Genomic DNA, 21,214 nt, shown 5'->3' on the forward strand with positions numbered 1-21,214 from the left:
TTGAACAGAAGTGGTGAGAGAGGGCATCCCTGTCTTGTACCAGATCTTAGAGGGAATGCCTTCAATTTTTCTCCATTCAGAATGATGCTGGCCTGTGGCTTATCATAGATTGCTTTTACAATGTTGAGGTATGATCCTGTTATCCCTAATTTTTCTAGAGTTTTGAAGATAAAGAGATGCTGTACTTTGTCGAATGCTTTTTCTGCATCTATCGAGATGATCATATGGTTCTTGTTTTTAAGTCTATTGATGTGGTGAATAACATTTATTGATTTCCGTATATTGAACCATCCTTGCATCCCAGGGATGAATCCTACTTGATCATGGTGTATAATTTTTTTGATACGATTTTGAATCCGATTCGCCAGGATTTTATTGAGGATTTTTGCATCTAGGTTCATTAGAGATATTGGTCTGTAGTTTTCTTTCTTTGAAGTGTCTCTGTCTGGTTTAGGTATCAGGGTGATGTTGGCCTCGTAGAATGTCTTTGGAAGTTCTCCCTCTTTTTCTATTTCCTGAAATAGCTTGAAAAGTATTGGTGTTAGTTCCTCTTTAAAGGTTTTGTAAAACTCTGCTGTATACCCGTCTGGTCCTGGGCTTTTCTTAGTTGGTAGTCTTTTGATGGTTTCTTCTATTTCCTCTATTATTATTGGTCTGTTTAGGCTGTCTATATCTTCCTGACTCAATCTGGGCAGATCATATGACTTAAGAAATTTATCGATGCCTTCACTATCTTCTATTTCATTGGAGTATAAGGATTCAAAGTAATTTCTGATTATCTTCTGTATTTCTGAAGTGTCTGTTGTGATATTGCCTTTTTCATCCCGTATGCTAGTAATTGGGGTTCTCTCTCTTCTTCTCTTCGTTAGCATGGCTAAGGGTCTGTCAATTTTATTTATTTTTTCAAAGAACCAACTTTTGGTTTTGTCAATTTTTTCAATTGTTTCTTTTGTTTCGATTTCATTAATTTCAGCTCTGATTTTAATTATTTCTTGCCTTCTACTTCTTTTGCTGTTATTTTGGTCTTCTTTTTCTAGGATTTTGAGATGATATATGAGATCGTTTATTTGTTGGTTTTTTCTTTTTTTAAGGAATGCGCTCCAAGCAATGAATTTTCCTTTTAAAACTGCTTTCAATGTGTCCCATAGATTCCGATATGTTGTGTCTGTGATTTCATTTAACTCTAAGAAGTTTTTAATTTCCTCCTTAATGTCTTCTATGACCCATTGATCATTCAGTAACCTATTGTTCATTCTCCATGTGATGCATGATTTTTCCTTCCTTCTTTTATCGTTGATTTTCAGTTTCATTCCATTATGATCAGATAAGATGCATGGTATTATTTCTACTCCTTTATATTGTCTAAGAGTTGTCCTGTGACATAATATATGATCTATTTTTGTGAAGGATCCATGTGCTGCTGAGAAAAAAGTGTAACTACTTGATGTTGGGTGGTATATTCTATATATGTCAATTAAGTCTAGGTTGTTAATTGTGTTGTTGAGTTCTATAGTTTCCTTGTTTAACTTTTGTTTGGAAGATCTGTCCAGTGGTGAGAGAGGTGTGTTGAAGTCTCCCACGATTACTGTATGGTGGTCTATTAGACTCTTGTACTTGAGAAGAGTTTGCTTGATGAACGTAGCTGCACCATTGTTTGGGGCATATATATTTATGATTGTTATGCCTTGTTGGTGTATGGTTCCCTTGAGCAGTATGCAGTGTCCCTCTTTATCCTTTTTGATTAACTTTGGCTTGAAATCTATTTTGTTTGATATGAGTATGGACACTCCTGCTTGTTTCCGCAGTCCATATGAGTGGAATGATTTTTCCCAGCCTTTCACCTTCAGTCTATGTATATCTTTTCCTATCAAATGTGTCTCCTGTAGGCAACATATTGTTGGATCTTGTTTTGTGATCCATTCGACTAGCCTGTGTCTCTTAATTGGTGAGTTTAAGCCATTAACATTTAGGGTTATTATTGAGATTTGGTTTGTTCCTCCAGTCATATTTGTTTATTTATGTTACTAAACCTGATTAGTTTTCCTCTTTGGTTACTTTCCCCCCTTTACTGTCCTACCTCCCACTGATGGTTTTCAATGTTATTTTCAGTTTCCTCTTCCTGTAATGTTTTGCCAAGGATTTTTTGAAGAGATGGTTTTCTAGCTGCGAATTCTTTTAACTTTTGTTTATCGTGAAAGGTTTTAATTTCATCTTCCATCCTGAAGCTTAATTTCACCGGATACACGATTCTTGGTTGGAGCCCATTTTCTTTCAGTGTTTGAAATATGTTATTCCAGGATCTTCTAGCTTTCAGAGTCTGTGTTGAGAGATCAGTTGTTATCCTGATTGGTTTGCCCCTAAATGTAATCTGCTTTCTTTCTCTTGTAGCTTTTAAAATTCTCTCCTTATTCTGTATGTTGGGCATCTTCATTATAATGTGTCTAGGTGTGGATCTCTTATGATTTTGCACTTTTGGCGTCCTGTAGGCTTCTAGGATATGGGATTCTGTTTCATTCTTCAAGTCTGGAAAGTTTTCTCGTATTATTTCATTGAATAGATTGTTCATTCCTCAGGTTTGGAGCTCTGTGCCCTCCTGTATCCCAATGACTCTTAAGTTTGGTCTTTTAATGTTATCCCATATCTCTTGAATGTTCTGCTTATGGTTTCTTAGCAGTCTTGCTGAACTGTCTATGTTCTTCTCAAGTTGAAATACTTTGTCTTCATTGTCTGATGTTCTATCTTCTAAGTGATCTATTCTGCTGGTAGTATTGTCAATTGAGGTTTTAAGTTGGTTTATTGCTTCCTGCATTTCTAGGATTTCTATTTGTTTGTTTTTTATTACTTCTAACTCCCTGTGAAATTGATCTTTTACTTCCTGGATTTGTTTCTGTAGTTCCTTGTCAATGTGATCTTTCATTGTCTGATTTTGCTGTCTCATGTCTTCCTTGAGAGTCCAGATCATCTGAAGCATGTATATCCTGAACTCTTTATCTGACATTCCATCTATTGCAGCTATTACCTCTTCTAGAGTTGAGTTGACCTGCATTGCTTGTGGTCCTTTCTTTCCGTGTCTTTTCATGTTGCTTGCTTTTCTTTCTGCTTGGTGAAACTGTTGTGTTTTTGAAATTTTTCCCCCTGTTTATTTATGTTGCTCTTGTATAGTTGGGATATCTCTCTTGTAGGGCGGGTAGTGGCTATGATCCTCCTCTACTCAGGGTGATCTATCCACTACGCTGGTTGGTCGTAGGTCTGCCCGCCCTGCGGGCACGGGTGGCTGCTCTACTCTACGCCCACTCCAATTGTGGTGACGTTCCTACCACGTCCTCGGATCGTCGGTCCTGATCCGGACGTGGGCGGCAGCTCTTCTCCACCCCTACTCCAATTGATGTGACGTGTCTACCACGCTGGTCGGCCTCCAAGCCTGTTCCGCCGGTGGGTCTCAGATCTGCCCACCCTGCGGGCCTGGGCGGCAGTTCTGCTCAACCCCCACTCCCAGTGGGGGTACCTAACTGCCTCTCCAACGGGTCTCTGGGCTCCTTCTGGACGCTGGCGGCGGCTCTGTTCAACCCCCACTCCAACCAGTGTGACGTGACTGCCTCGATGCTACTCGCCCACCACACTGGCAGGCTGCCGAGCCTGTCCTGCCAGTGGGACGCAGGTCTGCCTACCTTGCAGGATCAGACAGCAGCTCTTCACGGCCTCCACTCCAAGTGGGTTGACTTGGCTACCCTGCCGTCGGGTCACTGGTCCTGTTCCAGGCGTGGGCGGCTACTGTCCGGAACAAGAAGCAGTCCCTGTAGGATCCCCAACCCTGAGGCAGAGCCGCTTCGGGAGCCAGGAGCCGGTCTCTCCGATCCCCGCCACGTTCTGCTAGGAGCAGGCTCCTCAGGGCAACCGCCGCGGGTTCCCCAATCTCAGGCCAAAGCAGCCCCGGGAGCCCAAGCCTGGCCACACCAGACTCTCCCTGCTCGTTGCCCAAGCCTGGCCGCACCAGACTCTCCCTGCTCGGTGCACGCTCCGCTGGGAGCAGAGTCTAAGACGCACTTCCCGCAGGCTCCCCAGCTCCGGGCCAAAACTGTTCCAGGAGACAGAGTCCCGCTGCCCCTCGTCGCAAGTTTCACTTGTGGCTGGCCTCAGCTCTCGGTCCCCGCAGGCTCCGCGGCCCTGGGCTCCAGCAGCCACGAGAGCCAGAACCCAGCCTCTCCGATCCCTGCCACACTCTGCTAGGAGCAGGCTCCACAGAGGTACCCCAGCCTCAGGCCCAAGCAGCCCTGGGAGCCCGAGCCTGGCAGCTCCAACCTCTCCCAGGGGCAAGGTCAAAGATGCAGTTGCCGCGGGTTCCCTAGCCCCGGGCCAAAACTGTTCTGGGAGTTAGAGCCACGCCGCCCCTCAGTACACAATCCACTTGTAACTGGCCTCCGCCCGGAGTTCCCGAAGGATCTCCCGCCCTGGGCCAAAGCAACCTGGGGAACTAGAATCTGGCAGCTCAAAGTCCGGCGCCTGCCTTGCCAGGGGTGAGGCCCGAAGAGTATTCTCCTCAGATTTTCCAGTCCCGAGCCTGAGCGATCTGTCTGCGTGACGCAGGCAATTACCAGCCTGGAATCACCTGTTCCGTAGTTGAATGAGCTGAGATCAGTAGAAAACAGGGATGATTGCATCAGCTCTCCATGATGGCGGCTGCTGTCCTCCTCCATGTTCCGACCGGTGTCGGGAATCGAACTGGACCGGTTCTCTCCTCTGTTTCAAAGCTGGAACTCAGCACTCAGCGCGGCCAGTGTGCCACTGGCAGGAGCCTGCAGAATCCGCTTCGCTGTAATCTCGCTCTGGTATCTCGCGGCTAATTAACTCTGGCGCATCCCAGACTCCATCCACGGGGCGGTCTGCCGACCAGTTACTGCTTCCCTCCGTGCGGAGAAATCGCCCGCGACCAAGCCCCTGCAGCCGAATCCCGCGTGCTGGAAATCTGTCCTCTAGGTTCTGGAGCACCTCAATTTCACTGGGGATTCCCACCAAGGTAGTCTTCAGCCGTTTCACCTCGTGTTTCTCCCGCACAGTGGTGTAGCGTACTGGGGTGCTGCATTCCCTTCGCCGCCATCTTCTCTGGTCCAATATTTCATTTAATATCCAGGTCAAGAAGGCACAGCCATCGTGATGGTGCATGCCTAGAATCCCAGTGGCTTGGGAGGCTGAGGCAGGCAAGCCAGCCGTAGCAAAAGTGAGGCTTTTATTTATTTTATTTTATTTAGGGACTCTGTCTCTAAATAAAATACAAAATAGGGCTGGGGATGTGGCTGTGTGTCCTTGAGTTCCATCCCCAGTAACCCCCCACTCTCAGAAAAAGAATGAAGTCACAAACATTAGTGGGATAGTATTTATTAGGTTTTTAAAAATAACAATCTTTTTTAAAATTGAAAATGGTATGGTTAAAATTAATTTAGCCTGAAATGTCATTCTAAAGATAAAGTGAAAAGTAAAGCATTCATCATGATAAATGTTTAAACCAAAATAAGATATCTTCCTTCAATGGTTCTGAATTTCCAAAATGAACCATGGAAAGGGAGGGAACACGTTTTTATTAGTAGACTAGTTTTCCCAGAAGAAAAGGGAAAATCAAGTCCTTCAATCAGTCACCAACACTTATCTTTCAGACGTTTTGGTCTTCCAATATCAGAGTGGATGGTGATGGGTTGCTGCACATACTTTATTGTAGGAGGCTAAGGAATGTCCCTCACCCATGCAACATTCATGGAGAAAAATATAACACTTTGTTTTCTAGTTAGCGTATTGGTCAAGTATCATAATCTTAGAGAGAATTTAATCACATAGGAATTATAACATTATATTTTTTTCCTGGTATGTTTATAAGAAAAATTACGTTTTCCATGGTTTCAATGATTTTTCAACAGATTTTTGAAATTTATGATACAGACTGCTAAGTACTTCTAAAGATATTTTCAATACATCTTGCCTTTACATAAAGATAAATAAATATTCCATTACTCATTTACATAGTGAAAATTTATAAATTAAAGATAAAAGAAGAAAATGCTGGAGTTTTATTTCATAATTTTGAAATTTAAATTTTATATACTTTTAGGTACTAATGACATCATTTTACAAGTGATAAAAATTTTTTAAAAAATATAAATATTCTTTTCACAAAAATGTAATTTAAGAAAGACTACACTAGCATTGAATGTCAATATTACATATTATAAGCACTTGAAAGTTTTAATTGCTTATGAAACCACTTAAACACATTAACTTAGAAACAATATTGATCTCTTAGAACCAGTTAAAGAATCTAAGTAGAATAATTATATTTATATTAGCATTATGTCAGCAGATTCTGGAACATATCTGACCTACTTTTTTTACCTTTGTTAAAAAATACATTAATTTTTGAGGACTGCAGTCATTATCAATATATTAAAAAGAGAAAATGGTTTCTGGTGAAGCTTTCAGAGTTCAAATAAAGTCTTGTTAAAGATTTGTTTCTTCTATAAATTTCATCCCACATGCCAAATAAAATGGAAATATCAAGTCATGCTAAACTTTGAAGCATTAGTATTATGTTCTCATTTTAATATAAAATAACAAAGGAAATATTTCTCAATAAATAATGGAATCAAATATTATTCTGCATGTAACCATTCTTTTGATACAGAAATTAGCTTTTAACAATTATTTCTTTATTCTTAAGCAAATAAAGCATCCATAAGGGGAAAACTAAACATCCTCAATGGAATTCATGACCTTTTATAATTTTCAACAATATAGAAATACTGAGTATAAGACATCCATAATTAGGCATAAGCAAGATGAAGTTCCTCATGGTTTGGATGTGAGATGTTCCCCAATACTTCATGTGTGAGACAGTGCAAGAAGATTTAGAAGAGAAATAATTGGGTTAACCCAATCAGTGAGTTAATTCCCTGAAGGATTATCTGAGTGATAACTGAAGGCAGTTAGGGTGTGGATGGAGGAGGTGGGTTGGGGGCATACCTTTGGGTTATGAATTTTCTATCTAGGGAGCAGAATCTCTCTCTCTCTCTCTCTGCTTCTTGATCATCCTGGAAGCCCATTCCCTCCACCATACTCTTCTGCCATGATGTTCAGCCTCACCTCCAACCCCAAGGATTGGAGCCCACTTTCTATGAACTGAAACCTTAGAAACCATGAGCCCTCAAATAGACTTTTCCTCCTCTATAATTATTCTTGTCAGGTCTTTTAGTCACAGCAGTGAAAAAGCTGACTAAAACAAACTTCAATAGCATAGAGTTTTGACATGAACAAGGAAAAGTATCTCATAACAATAATACTTTTATGACAAATCATGAAAATCATGAGTCTCAAAAGCATGAACTGCTGTTTTAAACCAAATTATATGGAAAGCAATTCAGGTGTCTACATCATTCCAATTTTATCAGTTTTTTCCTCAGACTCTTAAGAATTGCCTTTATTTATAATAATTCTAATTATATTCACTTTTCTTGGTACAAATATAAAATAGTTGATCTTCAAGCTTTGGCTGAAAGTGAAACATCTGTTCTTAAATGGGGAAATAACATACTTCATGTTTGTAATGTACACATAGCATCTCTACTCATAGCATTTAAATATTTATTTGCATATTTGCTTAAATACTTAATAAATATAACGTATTTCAGAGAATGAGTCCATATTTCAAATCTTAATGTTGACTTTTATTTTGTAATGATTACATCATTACTTTTTGGTGACCTAGTATTGCTAACAAAAATGTAACTGCTGATAGGGCTTAAATAATTCATTCGAAACCTTTAATTTGAATTAGTATAAACAACAGACGTGAAACTCCTAAATCACATGCATCGAAGATTATGATAAAATCCCTGTATCTTAGATGTAGGGCAAACAACTGTTCCACAAAGTAGTTAACACCTTTACCTTAAGCTAGCAATAAAATAACAATGGAGAGAAAAAACAATGGTTTAAATATTTGAAATCATGCTCTTAAAGATTAAAGCAGCTTACCTTGCTTCCTATGCATCAAGTATCTAAACTATTTTTTAACCTAAAAATATGAAAAAAAAATTCCTTTCTGGTTATTTCTTTACCTTGAAAGGCACTGGCTCTTCAGTGAGAGGACTAACAGGAAGCGAAGTGGTGCTGCTTGCTGGGCTCATGTCTGCACTCTGTGAAGAAAGAAAAACTACAATGAACGGGGGCCTTTCTGGAGTCATTCTTGCCACTCATACCTTAGAATCCAATGCTTCTTGTTATAAGAAACAGATAAATAAATAAGGACATATAAGAATCCAAATCATGATTATTTAATCATCATACATATAGAAATAGTTATCTGGAAAATTAATCAAACTATCGTTCTTCATGGATCTTTTTTTTATTGGTTGTTCAAAACATTACATAGTTCTTGATATATCATATTTCACACTTTGATTCAAGTGGGTTATGAACTCCCATTTTTACCCCGTATACAGATTGCAGAATCACATCAGTTACACTTCCACTAATTTACATATTGACATACTCATGTCTGTTGTATTCTGCTGCCTTTCCTATCCTCTACTATCCCCCCTCCCCTCCCCTCCCCTCCCCTCCCCTCTTCTCTCTCTACCCCCTCTACTGTAATTCATTTCTCCCCCTTGTATTATTTTTCCCTTTCCCCTCACTTCCTCTTGTATGTAATTTTGTATAACCCTGAGGGTCTCCTTCCATTTCCAAGCAATTTCCCTTCTCTCTCCCTTTCCCTCCCACCTCTCATCCCTGTTTAATGTTAGTCATCTTCTCATGCTCTTCTTCCCTACTCTGTTCTTAGTTACTCTCCTTATATCAAAGAAGACATTTGGCATTTGTTTTTTAGGGATTGGCTAGCTTCACTTAGCATAATCTTCATGGATCTTTTAAGTGTATTTCATTAAATATAATGGCTACCAAATGCATCTCATAAATACAAAGATTTTTAGCATTATCTTTGCTGAACGCATAGATTTGCATTTTCTTTTAAAAATTAAACTGTATCTGCAATGACCTATTACATTGCTATTTCAATGTCTTTTAGTTGATTTTGAAACATGCATTATGCATTTTTTTTCCTTCCACAGAAATTTAAGTTAATGGACCTAGTTTTATTTTTCATCATAGAAACCATATCTGTCAATAATATACAAATGAAAACTAAAGAAATATTAAATTTAAGAAGTTCCTATATTTATAGTTTCTGGTATTCTAAAAGCTCTCTTACATTTTTCTAGATAAAAAAATAAATACAAAGCATGTAATCTAATATAAGAGAATGATAGGAATGTTGTTAACACTGTCCTAATCCTTTGAAAATATAATCCATTAAAACTTCTTAAATAAGGGCTGGGGTTGTGGCTCAGTGGTAGAGCGCTTGCCTAGCTGGGTTTGATCCTCCACACAATATAAAAATAAATAAATAAAAACAAAGGTATTTTTTTAAAAATTCTTAAATAAAAGATTAACCTTTAAAAAGATATGGCCTTAGAAGTTCATTATTAATTTAATTTACAAAAAGGAAGAAAAAAGATACTAATAATAGGCAGCAACAGAAGATACTTAATTATATTCTTAACACATTCTCTCAGGATATTTTCCACTCAAGTAGATAAGCAAATAAAAATTTGAAAATAATGTATGCTCATATTTTTCTACTTGGTTTCAAATATACATGCACACAAATACAGAAAAAAATTTCAATGAAGTTTAAATAAAGAATTAATCTTGACTCAGATAAGAGAACAAGTTTGCCTAGATGGTACAATTGCTACACATTCTTAGTGTCTATTCAAACATTATTTCAATTCTTTTGATTAAAATGTACAATAAACTGAACATATTTTAGATAGCCATTAAGAGTACTTTAGATTTACTATTCCAGAAACCATGAATAAGAACTCTGAAATAGGAATGAAGATATTCAGTATAATTTTCACATAATATATTGCAACTATTTTAGAAATTGATATAAGGCTATGTATTTAAAATGTTGGTAGGAGAACTCTGGTAAAATCTGAACAATACTTTTAATCTACTAAAAGTAGAAAATACATGTAGCAAATACTTGAATGAGTTGCTCTTTCTCTTTTATTTCTAAATTTAATCTAGAGATTCCAGGATATTTAACTGATAAAAATTAGGAAATATTATCAATTATTGCCTGTCACTATCTGATTACATGACACAAGAGAGAAGTAAAGCTTTTCTAATCAACCAAGCTATTGGAGGATTCTAATAGAAGAAATGAATGAAACGTTTTGCAGAAATAGAAAAAAATCATAAGCAAGACTCCTTGAGCTGCTTTTGTCAGTGTGGGATTTCACATGAGATTTTAAGCAAGTGACAGAAAAGATTATACACAGATGAATTATCTGATATTGACTCATAAAATTGATGGTCTGCATATCCTATTAATAAATCATCCCTTAAAAATGTATATTCAGGAGACAGTGGTAACATTCAGTTTTGGAAATTCAAAAGCCTGGATCATACTCTTGCAGATGAAAGTTTTTGAACTCCCATAAGACAATGAGCTTAAAATAAAGCTCTATAGCAAACTTTCTCAAGGGCAGAGGTCTCCTACAACTTCCTGGAAATAAATGTGTATAATTCTAAGGAATTTTGCAAAACAGATTCCAAGCTTCATTGCCTCACATAACACTGATTATTTAAATGTCATTCTTAAAGAAAACTTTGTACTGGCTTTTACTGTCAAATCCATTTTATAATAAGTGTTACATTTTAGTTCTGTTGCTCTAAGAAAATCTTGAGATAAATGTTTTGAAAAACAAATCAATCTACATGACAACATTTGATATACTGCACTAAATTATCGAGTTGAGAAAACATTAAAAAATCAGAAGTATCTTCATTTATTATTGTTTCTCCATTTCCTTTTCAGTGTTCTATAATTTATGTGTCATTCCACTATGTTTATGCTTTTTTAGATAGAATTACAGTAAACACTTGAAGATAAGTCTTTTCTGTACTTCATATTTTAATCCAATTGCCCTTTCCTTTGAAGATAGTAATATTTATGCAAGTGTCTACCAAAATATACATTAATGGCAGTTGTGGTGACTGTGCCTATAATTCCAGTTACTTTGGTGAGAAGGAAGGATCCAAGTTCAAGACAGCCTTGGAAACTTGGAATCTGTCTCTAAATAAAATAAAAAGATGTGTTGTAGCTCAGTGGTAAAGCATCCCTGAGTTCACATATAGAATATATATGATAGACATTATATATATGAAATCCTTTTGTAAGTTACTTTTTGAGTTTTCAAAAGGTAGCAATATATGTTAATTCACAATTTTCTTAATAAAATAATGCTAAATATGGCTTCATTTACTCTTTTTATATTTTGGAGACTCTGGGAATGGTTGGTTGACAACAAAGTGAAAGTGAAACCCAAGAGATTCATTAACACACTTGGGCTTTGTTATCCACTGAAGACTGCATTAGACATTTTTGTATAAGAAGCCTATCCCAAATCTAAGAAGTGTCCTGGGCCTGGCTGGTTCTATATCCAACAGATAAACTGCTTCTTTCTGATGCTAAAGTGAATAAATAATATGAACCTAATATTTTTCTACCCTTAAAGTATTCTTCCACTCAAATTAGCAGACTTCGTTTCTATCTCATGTCATCAACAATATTTTATTTTTCTTTGAATTGAGCTTCATGTTACCTATGTTCTTTAAGTTCAATAATAAAATCTAGACAGATATTTACTTTTGAACATTTTGTACACGTTCTGGTGAATATCATCCTCTTCTCAATGCATGTTGCGCTCTAGAATTCTCTTTACTTGACTAATTTTAGAGAAACTACTTACTACTTTGTTACTGCTGTTTCAGAACATGAGTCTTCTATGCCATGGTTTGTATAGGTGTCATCCATAGACACATGTGTTAAAGGCTTGGTCCCCAGACTGGGGCACTACTATTGGGAAGTGATGGATAGAGGCGGGGCCTCCTTGGAAGGGGATATTGAGAACTAGCCATTCTTCTTTCTATCTTTTACTCCCCAGCCATCATGTGGTAAGCAACTTCTATGACCACACACTATCACCACTCCAAACAAATGGGTCAAATAACTATGGACTAAGACCTCCAAAACTGTGAGCCAAAATAAACCTTTCCTCTTTTTAAGTTGGTTGTCAGGCCTTTCTTTAAAGAAACAGAAAGCTGACTAAACACCCTAATTCACAAGTAGTCTCACGTCTGTCATCTCAAAGACTGGTTCTTTTTAACTATTTGCTTATCTTTGTCCTTGAGGGAAAATAGAAAACGAGAAGAAATAGAAAATGCTATTTTAAATAAAATGCCAAGAGATGGGGAGGGGATATTACTCTGTTCAGCAGATTGCTCAATGGAATTAATCATAGTGGAAGTACAAAGATGATCTACAAGCACCACACCATTTATTAAACTGTGCCACACAATGAGAGCAAATACCAAGGGTCTTAAATTAAAGTGACACCAGACTAGAGAAAAACAACAGCAGAACCCACTATAATTTCTCCCAGCTCCTATGAGATAACTTCTATAAATGTACAGAATAATTAATGATGATTTATCCAGAGGCAGGATATAAGAGATAAGTTATCTCACTGAAATCCTCACGTTAAAGTATCATTTTATGTACTCTGACTACCAACCTAGTACCTACTCTATCACCACTGCAGCCAGAACTAGCATAGTCATCACTGTTGATGGGGGGAAAGTGTATGAGTTATAAGAACAAAAAGTTAACAAGAATAAACAGGCAAATCATAATTGTCAGTCTCCCTCAGATAAATAATAACTATGAAAGAAAATATTTTATTATAATAGTGGTTTCTTTCCCAGGTGAAGTTTCAGATGATAGTTTGAAAAATGGAATATCACCAGAGATTTGGGTGTTCAGTTAGAAATTTGATCATATCTACTGATACTGCTTTATGGACAAGTGGCAAAGTACACAGTCCAGGGCCCTGGCACTTAGTGCATGTTGGTTAAAGTATCAGGAAAATTGAAGGGTAAGACTCACTATTAACAGTTACTAAATCAGAAAAGAACATGGAAATTTTGAGCATTACATCCCTTAACTTTCACTATTATATTTATTATTGATACAAATTTGTACTTAATTTAGTAATATTGAGAGACACAATTATTATTCCCTTAGATATGAAGAGATGAAGAACACTCAGATGATTTACAAATGGTCCATCACTTGTACTTATAATGTTCTGACTATGAAATTTCAAAATCAGCTATTTATATAATAATGATAAAATTTTTAATTTAAATTTAGTTTTAAATATTCTTAAATCACAAATGAGGAAGTTATTCTGTGAGAATGAGAGAAATTTTTCACAAGCATTTGGCAATATATTATGAGGCATATTATGTTTTTTTTCTCTGATTATGGGTAAATACATTAATTTATTTAATAAAAATGTTCTTTATTAACTTGGATCTTGGTATCTTCTAACAAAGGAACAGAGATCCTCAGTGAAATGGCTGACTCCAGCCAGAAATGGGGCATGGAATGTACAAGATGATTCTGAAGTTTATTGGCTTGCTAGAAAGTAAGAGAGTGCTCACAAAACAGGTAAGAGTATGCCAAAGAGAAAAGCCAACATTAACAGTGCTCCCAAATGCCAGAGTTGAAATGATATGAACAAAAAAAAAATAACGTAGTATTAGAGAACAACTTGAAAGTATTTTTTTTAAATTCATGAATCCACACAAAAATAAATAAGAAAATCAAATAAATAATTGAGAGAAGGGACAATTCCTCTTACGGGAAAATTTCAAAAATTTATCTAGACACTCACTCTCTTCAAGAGATGGAACTTAACATCCCTTCCTCACACTTGACCTTTGGTGACTAATTCCAAAGAGCAAAGTATAAAGGGAGAAAGGTAACTTTATACTGGAGAAACCTGGCAAACCTGTCTTAGACATGGGGCTCAAGTTAGCATCATGTTGACAGCATATACCTTGATAATGTTCTAAAAGGGGTACTCTATATCTGTGCTCTTCCTTTCCAAAACCAGAAACACCACTCCTCTTATGAGAAGAACATCAGACAACCCAAGTTGAGAGATGTCCTGCAGCAATCTTGACCAGCACTACTCAATATCATCAAAGCCATCAAGAAAAAGGAAATTCTGAGGACCTTTTACAGACCACATTACTTGACAGCCTTGTTACAAGACAACCAAATATAATATAGTATCATGGATGGAAATTTGGAATAACAAGAGGCACATTAGGGGAAATGGTTGGAATCTGAATAAACTATCTAATTTAGTTAAAAGTAACTTTAACTAAGCAATATACTTAAGCAATATACTTTGCTTAGTTAGGATAACAATAGAGGAAAATTGGTAATGAATATATAAGAGTTCTCTATACTTCCTCTGCAACTTTTTTGTAATTCTAAAACTATTCTAAGATTAAAACTTAAAAACACTTAGCAATATAACTGAGTTACTCAGGGTTATAATACATGATAGTCATTATACTCTTAGCTTCTAGGCTTTTATCGGAGTTCTTATAACTTTCATAAACACAAATTTTGACAGATCATTTTATCAGGATGCACAATATCCTCCACCAAGGAAACTTAATTATCCAAAGATCTCAGAAGTTGATGCTAAATTGTTTTGCATGCTTTTATGTTCCATGTGGAAGTGTTGAAGGAAAGCGTCAGCCATATAACATGATCTATTTGTTTGGGTCCTCTTAAGTTGCTTGGTAGAGTGAGTTTGCATTATTAATATTTACTGGAAGCTATAATTCCATAGTATAAATTCATTAATTATGTTGTCCATGAAAGTATAATTAATGAATCTGTCTTATGGGATTAAAGCTTGTTTAAAAGAATTTTTTGAAGTAAAGCATGATCAATTGGACTAAAATTCTTTGGGTACATAAACAGATCTGAATATAAGTGAAATATTTTACTTTTTTAAGCCATCAGGTTAAATTTTATAATTCTTTAGGTCTAACAATTTAAGGCTTACCCTAAAACCTAACTTAAGGGTGTATTAAAACAGTCCTAAAATTTTATAGAAATATACACACACATTGAAATGTATTGCTGCTATAATAATGTTATTCTTATGTAAAGTATGTAGGTAATTTTTATTTGTGTTATATTGATGAAATACTATTCTTAATATTTTTATTTTTACACAAGAAAATTCATTTATTCATACAGCTGTTCAACATGTATTGAGTATACTTAGGCTTCCATATGCTTAGATTTTAAGTTTTGCTATGATTCGCCCTGCTGGGAAAATGTGATCAGGCTTGCTGTAGACCTAAAGACTTAGTAAAAAAAGGAATATAGAATATCTAATTGTGATACAGAAAAACATTTTTTTATATATAAACAGTATAATCAGTTCTAAAATGTGCTTTTTATCAGTCTTATACACCAGGGGCCAGGAGCCAACATACCTGGATTTCTCCCATCTAAGTGCCAACCACTAACCATCAGGCAAAACTCTATGAGGAACTCTGAGAGCCATGGGAAGCTGATTCTACTCATTTCATCCCTTAAGTGGTAGGTGTCCGATGCCTACCTGTTTGGTAGCAGCAAACCACACTGAGAACATCAGAAAATTGAGTTAAGTCCTATAATCAGGAGCAATTCTTTGTGTTTAGGCCTATTTCAACAATGCTTTCCCTTCCAGTTACATCTTCTACTGGCTATACTTTTTCCAAATGAAAATCAGGCATTTTCTTTATAACATCCTCTTATAGTTGTTATCTGCTATTTTTTTCTATCTATCACATATTTTAGCAACAGTTTTGTTTTCATGGGGGTGTGATTTTCCCCAAACTCTCAGTTCATGTGTTTTGAGAAATAACTAGGCACTTATAATAAATAGCTAGCCAATGTTTCCTACTAGACATACACACAAAAGGCACAATAGACAAATTATTTAAAATTATTTAAATGAAGCTCAAATCTGAGAATTCTGTTGGAATTTTTAGAAAGGAAAGCTTCCATTCAATTAATGATGCTGAGGTCATAAAAATGTGTTTCTCTCTGAATTTCAGAGGCCACCAAGTGGATGGAACATCCCTAGGAATAAATCCAACAAAGGGCCAGTAAATCCAGGAAATGGAGAAATAGAATAAAAGTCTAAGGACATATAAGACATAGTGATGGTCCAGTTCTATTTTGCTCACTAAAACAGTGTGGCTGAGATTTGAGCATCTTTTCCAATCCAGTAATAAGCACTATAGCTGGAAAGTTGCTAGTTACAGAATGAACAGTTTCACATTGGCTGACATAGTGGAGCAGAGAAAGCCATGATATTACTCTATTCTAGAATAGGAAGGTAACAATATTTATGTGATGAAAGATGATTTAAAAAATTATTTTCTAAATTTTTTGGGACTCATTTTCTAATTAGTTGGTCATGAGATTGAGTGGGAAAAAATGCCTGTATATCAAGCATACTTATTTCTTAAAAACATTTTTAGTTGTAGATGGACACATTACCTTTATTTTATTTATTATTATGTGGGGGTGAGGATTGAATCCAGTGCGTCACACATCCTAGGCAAGTGCTCCACCCCAGCCCCTTTGCTATTTTTTATTTAATACATTTTTAAACTTAGTTTTGACTAGTTAACATGTTCACATAGTAAAAAATTCAAAAGATACATCTTTTTGCAAAAAATAGTCTGTTTTTCATGAGTAGTTCCTAGCAATGCTGAGCCAACAAATTTTACTTTTTAACCTTCCACAGAAATTACATGCATAAAATAGAAACACACACAATTTTTTTTCTCATTCACATATATATGAAAAAAATATATATATAAGGAATATATATATATATTCTAGGAATATATATATATATATACATATATATATATATATATTAGGAATATATATATTTTAGGGAAAAAAATATATATATATACACCCACATACGACAGCTTAACTATACAAATAGTCCTTAAGCTTGCCTTTTTGAAATTTTTTATTTTTTAGGATTCTGTATGTATGTATGTATGTGTGTGTGTGTGTGTGTATATATACATATATATTTTAGTATAGCATGCTATACAAAGTGTCCTTAAGCTTACCTTTTTGAAATTTTTATTTACTTCTCTATATTGAGTTTCTTGATTTCATTTTAGGGCTATCTTATAATGTATTTAACTGGCATTACATTCCCACTTCTGCTATTATAAACATAGTTAAAATTAATAAAACTTAATAATATTAGGGGCTGGGGCTGGGGCTCAGTGGTAGATCACTTGCCTAGCATGTGTGAGGCACTGGGTTCGATTGTCAGTACTGCATATAAATAAATGAATAAAATAAAGGTAAATCAACATCTAAGAAATATTTTTTAAAATAAGTAATATTAAACTATGCACATAATTATCTATAACATAACTTTTGTATATGGAATCATTGGTCTAAAAGATACATTCAGTTGTAATTTTCAGGGATATTAAAAATTGTCCTGCATAGAGATTCTATCAATTTACACAGTGATGTAAGACTTAGGAGTAAATATTCTTCCACTGTCTCATCATGTATTCTCCACCTGAAAAAAACATTTAGTACAGGAGGTAGGGTTGTGGCTCAGTGGTAGAGCACTTGTCTATCATGTGTGAGGCACTGGGTTCGATCCTCAGCACCACATAAAAATGGATAAAATAAAATAAAGGCATTTTGTTCATCTACAATTAAAAATATTTTTTAAAGGCATTTAGTACAGACGTACAAGATGGTAGTTTTATTTGATGATAATCTTCCTAAAACGACAGAGAAAAACGTAAATAATTTTTAAAATTAACTTTCTGTTTATCAATAATATTAGAGGGGAGAGATACACTATCCTACAAGAGGACTTGAGTCAGTTTTGTTCTTATCTCTACTCTGATTATGTGGTACAGTTACAGTGAATCATCTCTTTATTGTTCTGTGACTAAATCAAAGCTGTGACTAACCCTCCAGAATATATCAAATTAATGGGCTATAGCAAAGAAGTAAAGGTGGCTTGTTCCTTCAGAATGGATTCCAGAGGAAAATCATGAATTTGCTCTTAGTTTGGAATGTTCAGAAATTAAATTATATTAAGGGATGAGAAGGTTTTGTTGGATGATTCAAAGTAAATGAGTAAGAAACTTTACCAGGTATTGGTGAATACATTAACCAATGACAAAACCTAAAGTTGGCCTAAGAACTCAGGCTTATACCTTATTTGAATTTGTGCTTTTCAGTAACTAGAACTACTGGGAAAGCATTCCTGAGTTGAAGACTCATTTTTTTAGTATAAAATTAGACAAAAGCAACTATATACACACACATGATGCTTATTATGAAGCTGTGGTAGTAAACATACAAGCAATATCAGTCACCGAGATCCAGAAAATTTTCTCTTTATAACAGTGCTAGAGGTCAACCACAATGACAAAATTCACATTCTATTATTCACTAAAAAAAAAAAAAAAACATAAAATCAACTACCAAAAGTACAGTTACTTCATGCCAGACAAACTACAATATAATGGAGAACAGAAAAAGCTAATCTTATTAACTATGTAATTTTCAAACCAGCTTCTTTTTGGGTGGTGGTATTAGTTATCTCACAATTACTAAGCTTCCTGATTTTATCTTGCTTCTTGTTTGTTTCAGTTTTAGGAAACTGAAGTTTTTAACCATATACCAAATTCTGAGAGTTCATAATACTTGAACCTTATATTCTTGTACAAACACTTGGAGAATCAGTCCCTGTTTTAATTCATTTCTTTTCCCAGGATGAAAAGTTCTGTCTCTAACCTCCCATTTCTGGTTGGAGCCACACTAATTGCTGCCAGAACTCTTTATGCCTTGGTCTATGACTTACATCTCCATTATCCATCTATTTATCTTATTGGATATTCTTGGTATCTTCAGCTGCTTTCAACAAGTCCCAATTAGGTTCTAATTTTATTAACAACATTTAACAGACAGTACTGAGAACCTCCACCAAACCAGATACTGTGATGTGTGCTCAATAAAAACAGTCCCTGTCTTCAATTATCTTAAATTCATTGTGGGGACAAGCCAAGTACAAAAAGTACAAACTAGAAAAAGGAATAAATGAATAGATTTGATTGATAGATGGATTGAGGGGTAAATAAAGAGGAAAAAAAAATCCACTGTCCAAAGACAGTCACATATACAATATCTGTACTTTTTCCACCATTTTTCTGTTTATAATTATTTATATCCTAAATTTTGCTTCTAACTACATTCTCAGTATTTTCCTCATATTCAAAGGAAAATGTTTTACTTTAGCTTATTTTATGATGAACTTGCAATTTCTATCATATAAATGTAACTTTATTCATCTTCCTAGAGTCCTTACTTTAGATACTTTTGCATTTTAATTTTTTCATACACCAAATTTTGTGATAACATGTATGTAAGTACATTCCCAGGCTTTTACAATAAAATTATTAAAACATATCCTTGATTATTCCATTTAATACATTTATAGAGTTATAAACTCAGCTAAGGGCTGTGTACATAATTGAATAACTTCACATATATTATCAATTTCACTCCAAGGCAATTGTACTATTATTTGACAAGGGATGTAGTTCCAAATGTATTGAACTTTGGGGGCAAAGAGATATATATCTGCTTTTTAATATGCTCTGATGTACCAGCTGGTTAACTGTTAGGGGGAAAAAATCCCAGAACCTTACACTGCATTGAAAAAACTTAATGGATTAAATTGTTAAATATAAAACCTATGAGAAACAAATACCTAAAGAAAATAAAAGTAAATATTAACTATCAGTTGTGTCAGCTGTCATAGAATGGGCAGGGCCTTTCTAAACGTAAACCTAAATAAATCACAAAATCAAAGATATATGTTTGGCTTTATTAAAGAGAACATAAAATTACCAAGGAAAATATCTGGAAAAGTTGAGGACACTGATTTTTCACTCTTGCTCTCCTTCCATGCAGAAGGAGCTCTAGTATATATTTAGAATGGATGAACTCAGTATGTATGGCTCAGCCTATTCCTTTTTCTTTTCTTGCAGGATCACATGCAGAGAACATGTGTTCTCAACTGCTATGTAGCTGGCTTTTCACTGCTAAGGCCTGTGTAAGAGCTTTAAGTCTCAGATCACTAGGGGGTTTAACCTGGAAGGTTGTCTACTGCTCCTGAGGGCTTTTCCCTCAGGCAAGGAGCTATTTTTATGTGGCCTTAAGAGATTTAAGAGATGACCTGTGTGATAAATGGGGCTCAGCAAAGCCTGTGGGCCCTAACAACTTCAGAAAAGACAAAGGCTATGGTAGCCTCAGTGAAAACACAGATAGCTAGGCCTCTGGAGACGCAAACCACAGCTGACTGACCTTGAATGATATAGACAGGTTTTTCCGCAGATTTGACTGAGATAGTAATGAAAGGAAGGAAAGTGTCTTTCCATTCTTGGGTTTTTCAAGTTAGTAGATAGGATAATAATTCTACTTTTAAATTGAAATACAGCTTAGTTCTTAGTTCTGGAATAACGAAAGAGTAATTAAATGAGAGTGAGCTTCTAGCATTAAATTCTGAAAGCCAGACCTCATAGTAATCCCTGCCTCCCTGTATTTACCTCTTTTGTGAGACCCTCCTCTTTAGGGCAGGGTGGATTTAATAACTTACTTGTAAGTAACAAATACAGCAAATGATGGTGAAGAAAAACACTACAAAAGAGCAGGAGTGGAAGCTGAAAGGTCACTTAGAAATAAATGTAATATGTTGACAGATGATGGTCATTTGGACAAGGTATTTAGCTGAAGTTGATGTTTTAGTAAGCTTTTTCACTGCTGTCACCAAAAGACCTGACGAAAAATAGAAGACAAAAACTTTATTTGGGGGCTCACAGGTTTCAGAGGTCTCAGCCCACAGATAGCCAGCTCCATTCCCTAGGGCTCTCGGTGAAGCAGACATCATGGTGGAATAATGTCGCAGAGGAAAAGTAGGTTAAGACATGGCCACCAAGGAGCAGAGAGAGACTAAGCTCATCTGAAAAATATATACCCCAAATGCATGTCCCCAATGACACACCTCCTCCAGCAACACCCTACCTGCCTATAGTCACCACTGAGTTAATTCCTATCAGAGAATGTTATGGTTTGGATATGTGGTGTCCTCCAAAAGTTCATGTGTGCAACAAT

The 21,214-nt window shown here is 35.7% G+C and overlaps 1 protein-coding gene across 1 annotated transcript in view; it reads right to left on the reverse strand.

The window, feature by feature from the left end:
- Window positions 1-21,214, reverse strand: part of CCSER1 (coiled-coil serine rich protein 1) — a 677,753-nt gene that overhangs the window by 188,931 nt on the left and 467,608 nt on the right. The window contains exon 7 of the mRNA XM_081304852.1: window positions 8,100-8,177. Coding sequence (XP_081160978.1) covers window positions 8,100-8,177 — 78 coding nt within the window. The remainder of the gene's footprint in view (window positions 1-8,099; window positions 8,178-21,214) is intronic.

The sequence above is a fragment of the Spermophilus citellus genome, assembly GCF_964194105.1.
Source record: "Spermophilus citellus genome assembly, chromosome: 8".
In the NCBI taxonomy this organism is placed as follows: domain Eukaryota; kingdom Metazoa; phylum Chordata; class Mammalia; order Rodentia; family Sciuridae; genus Spermophilus; species Spermophilus citellus.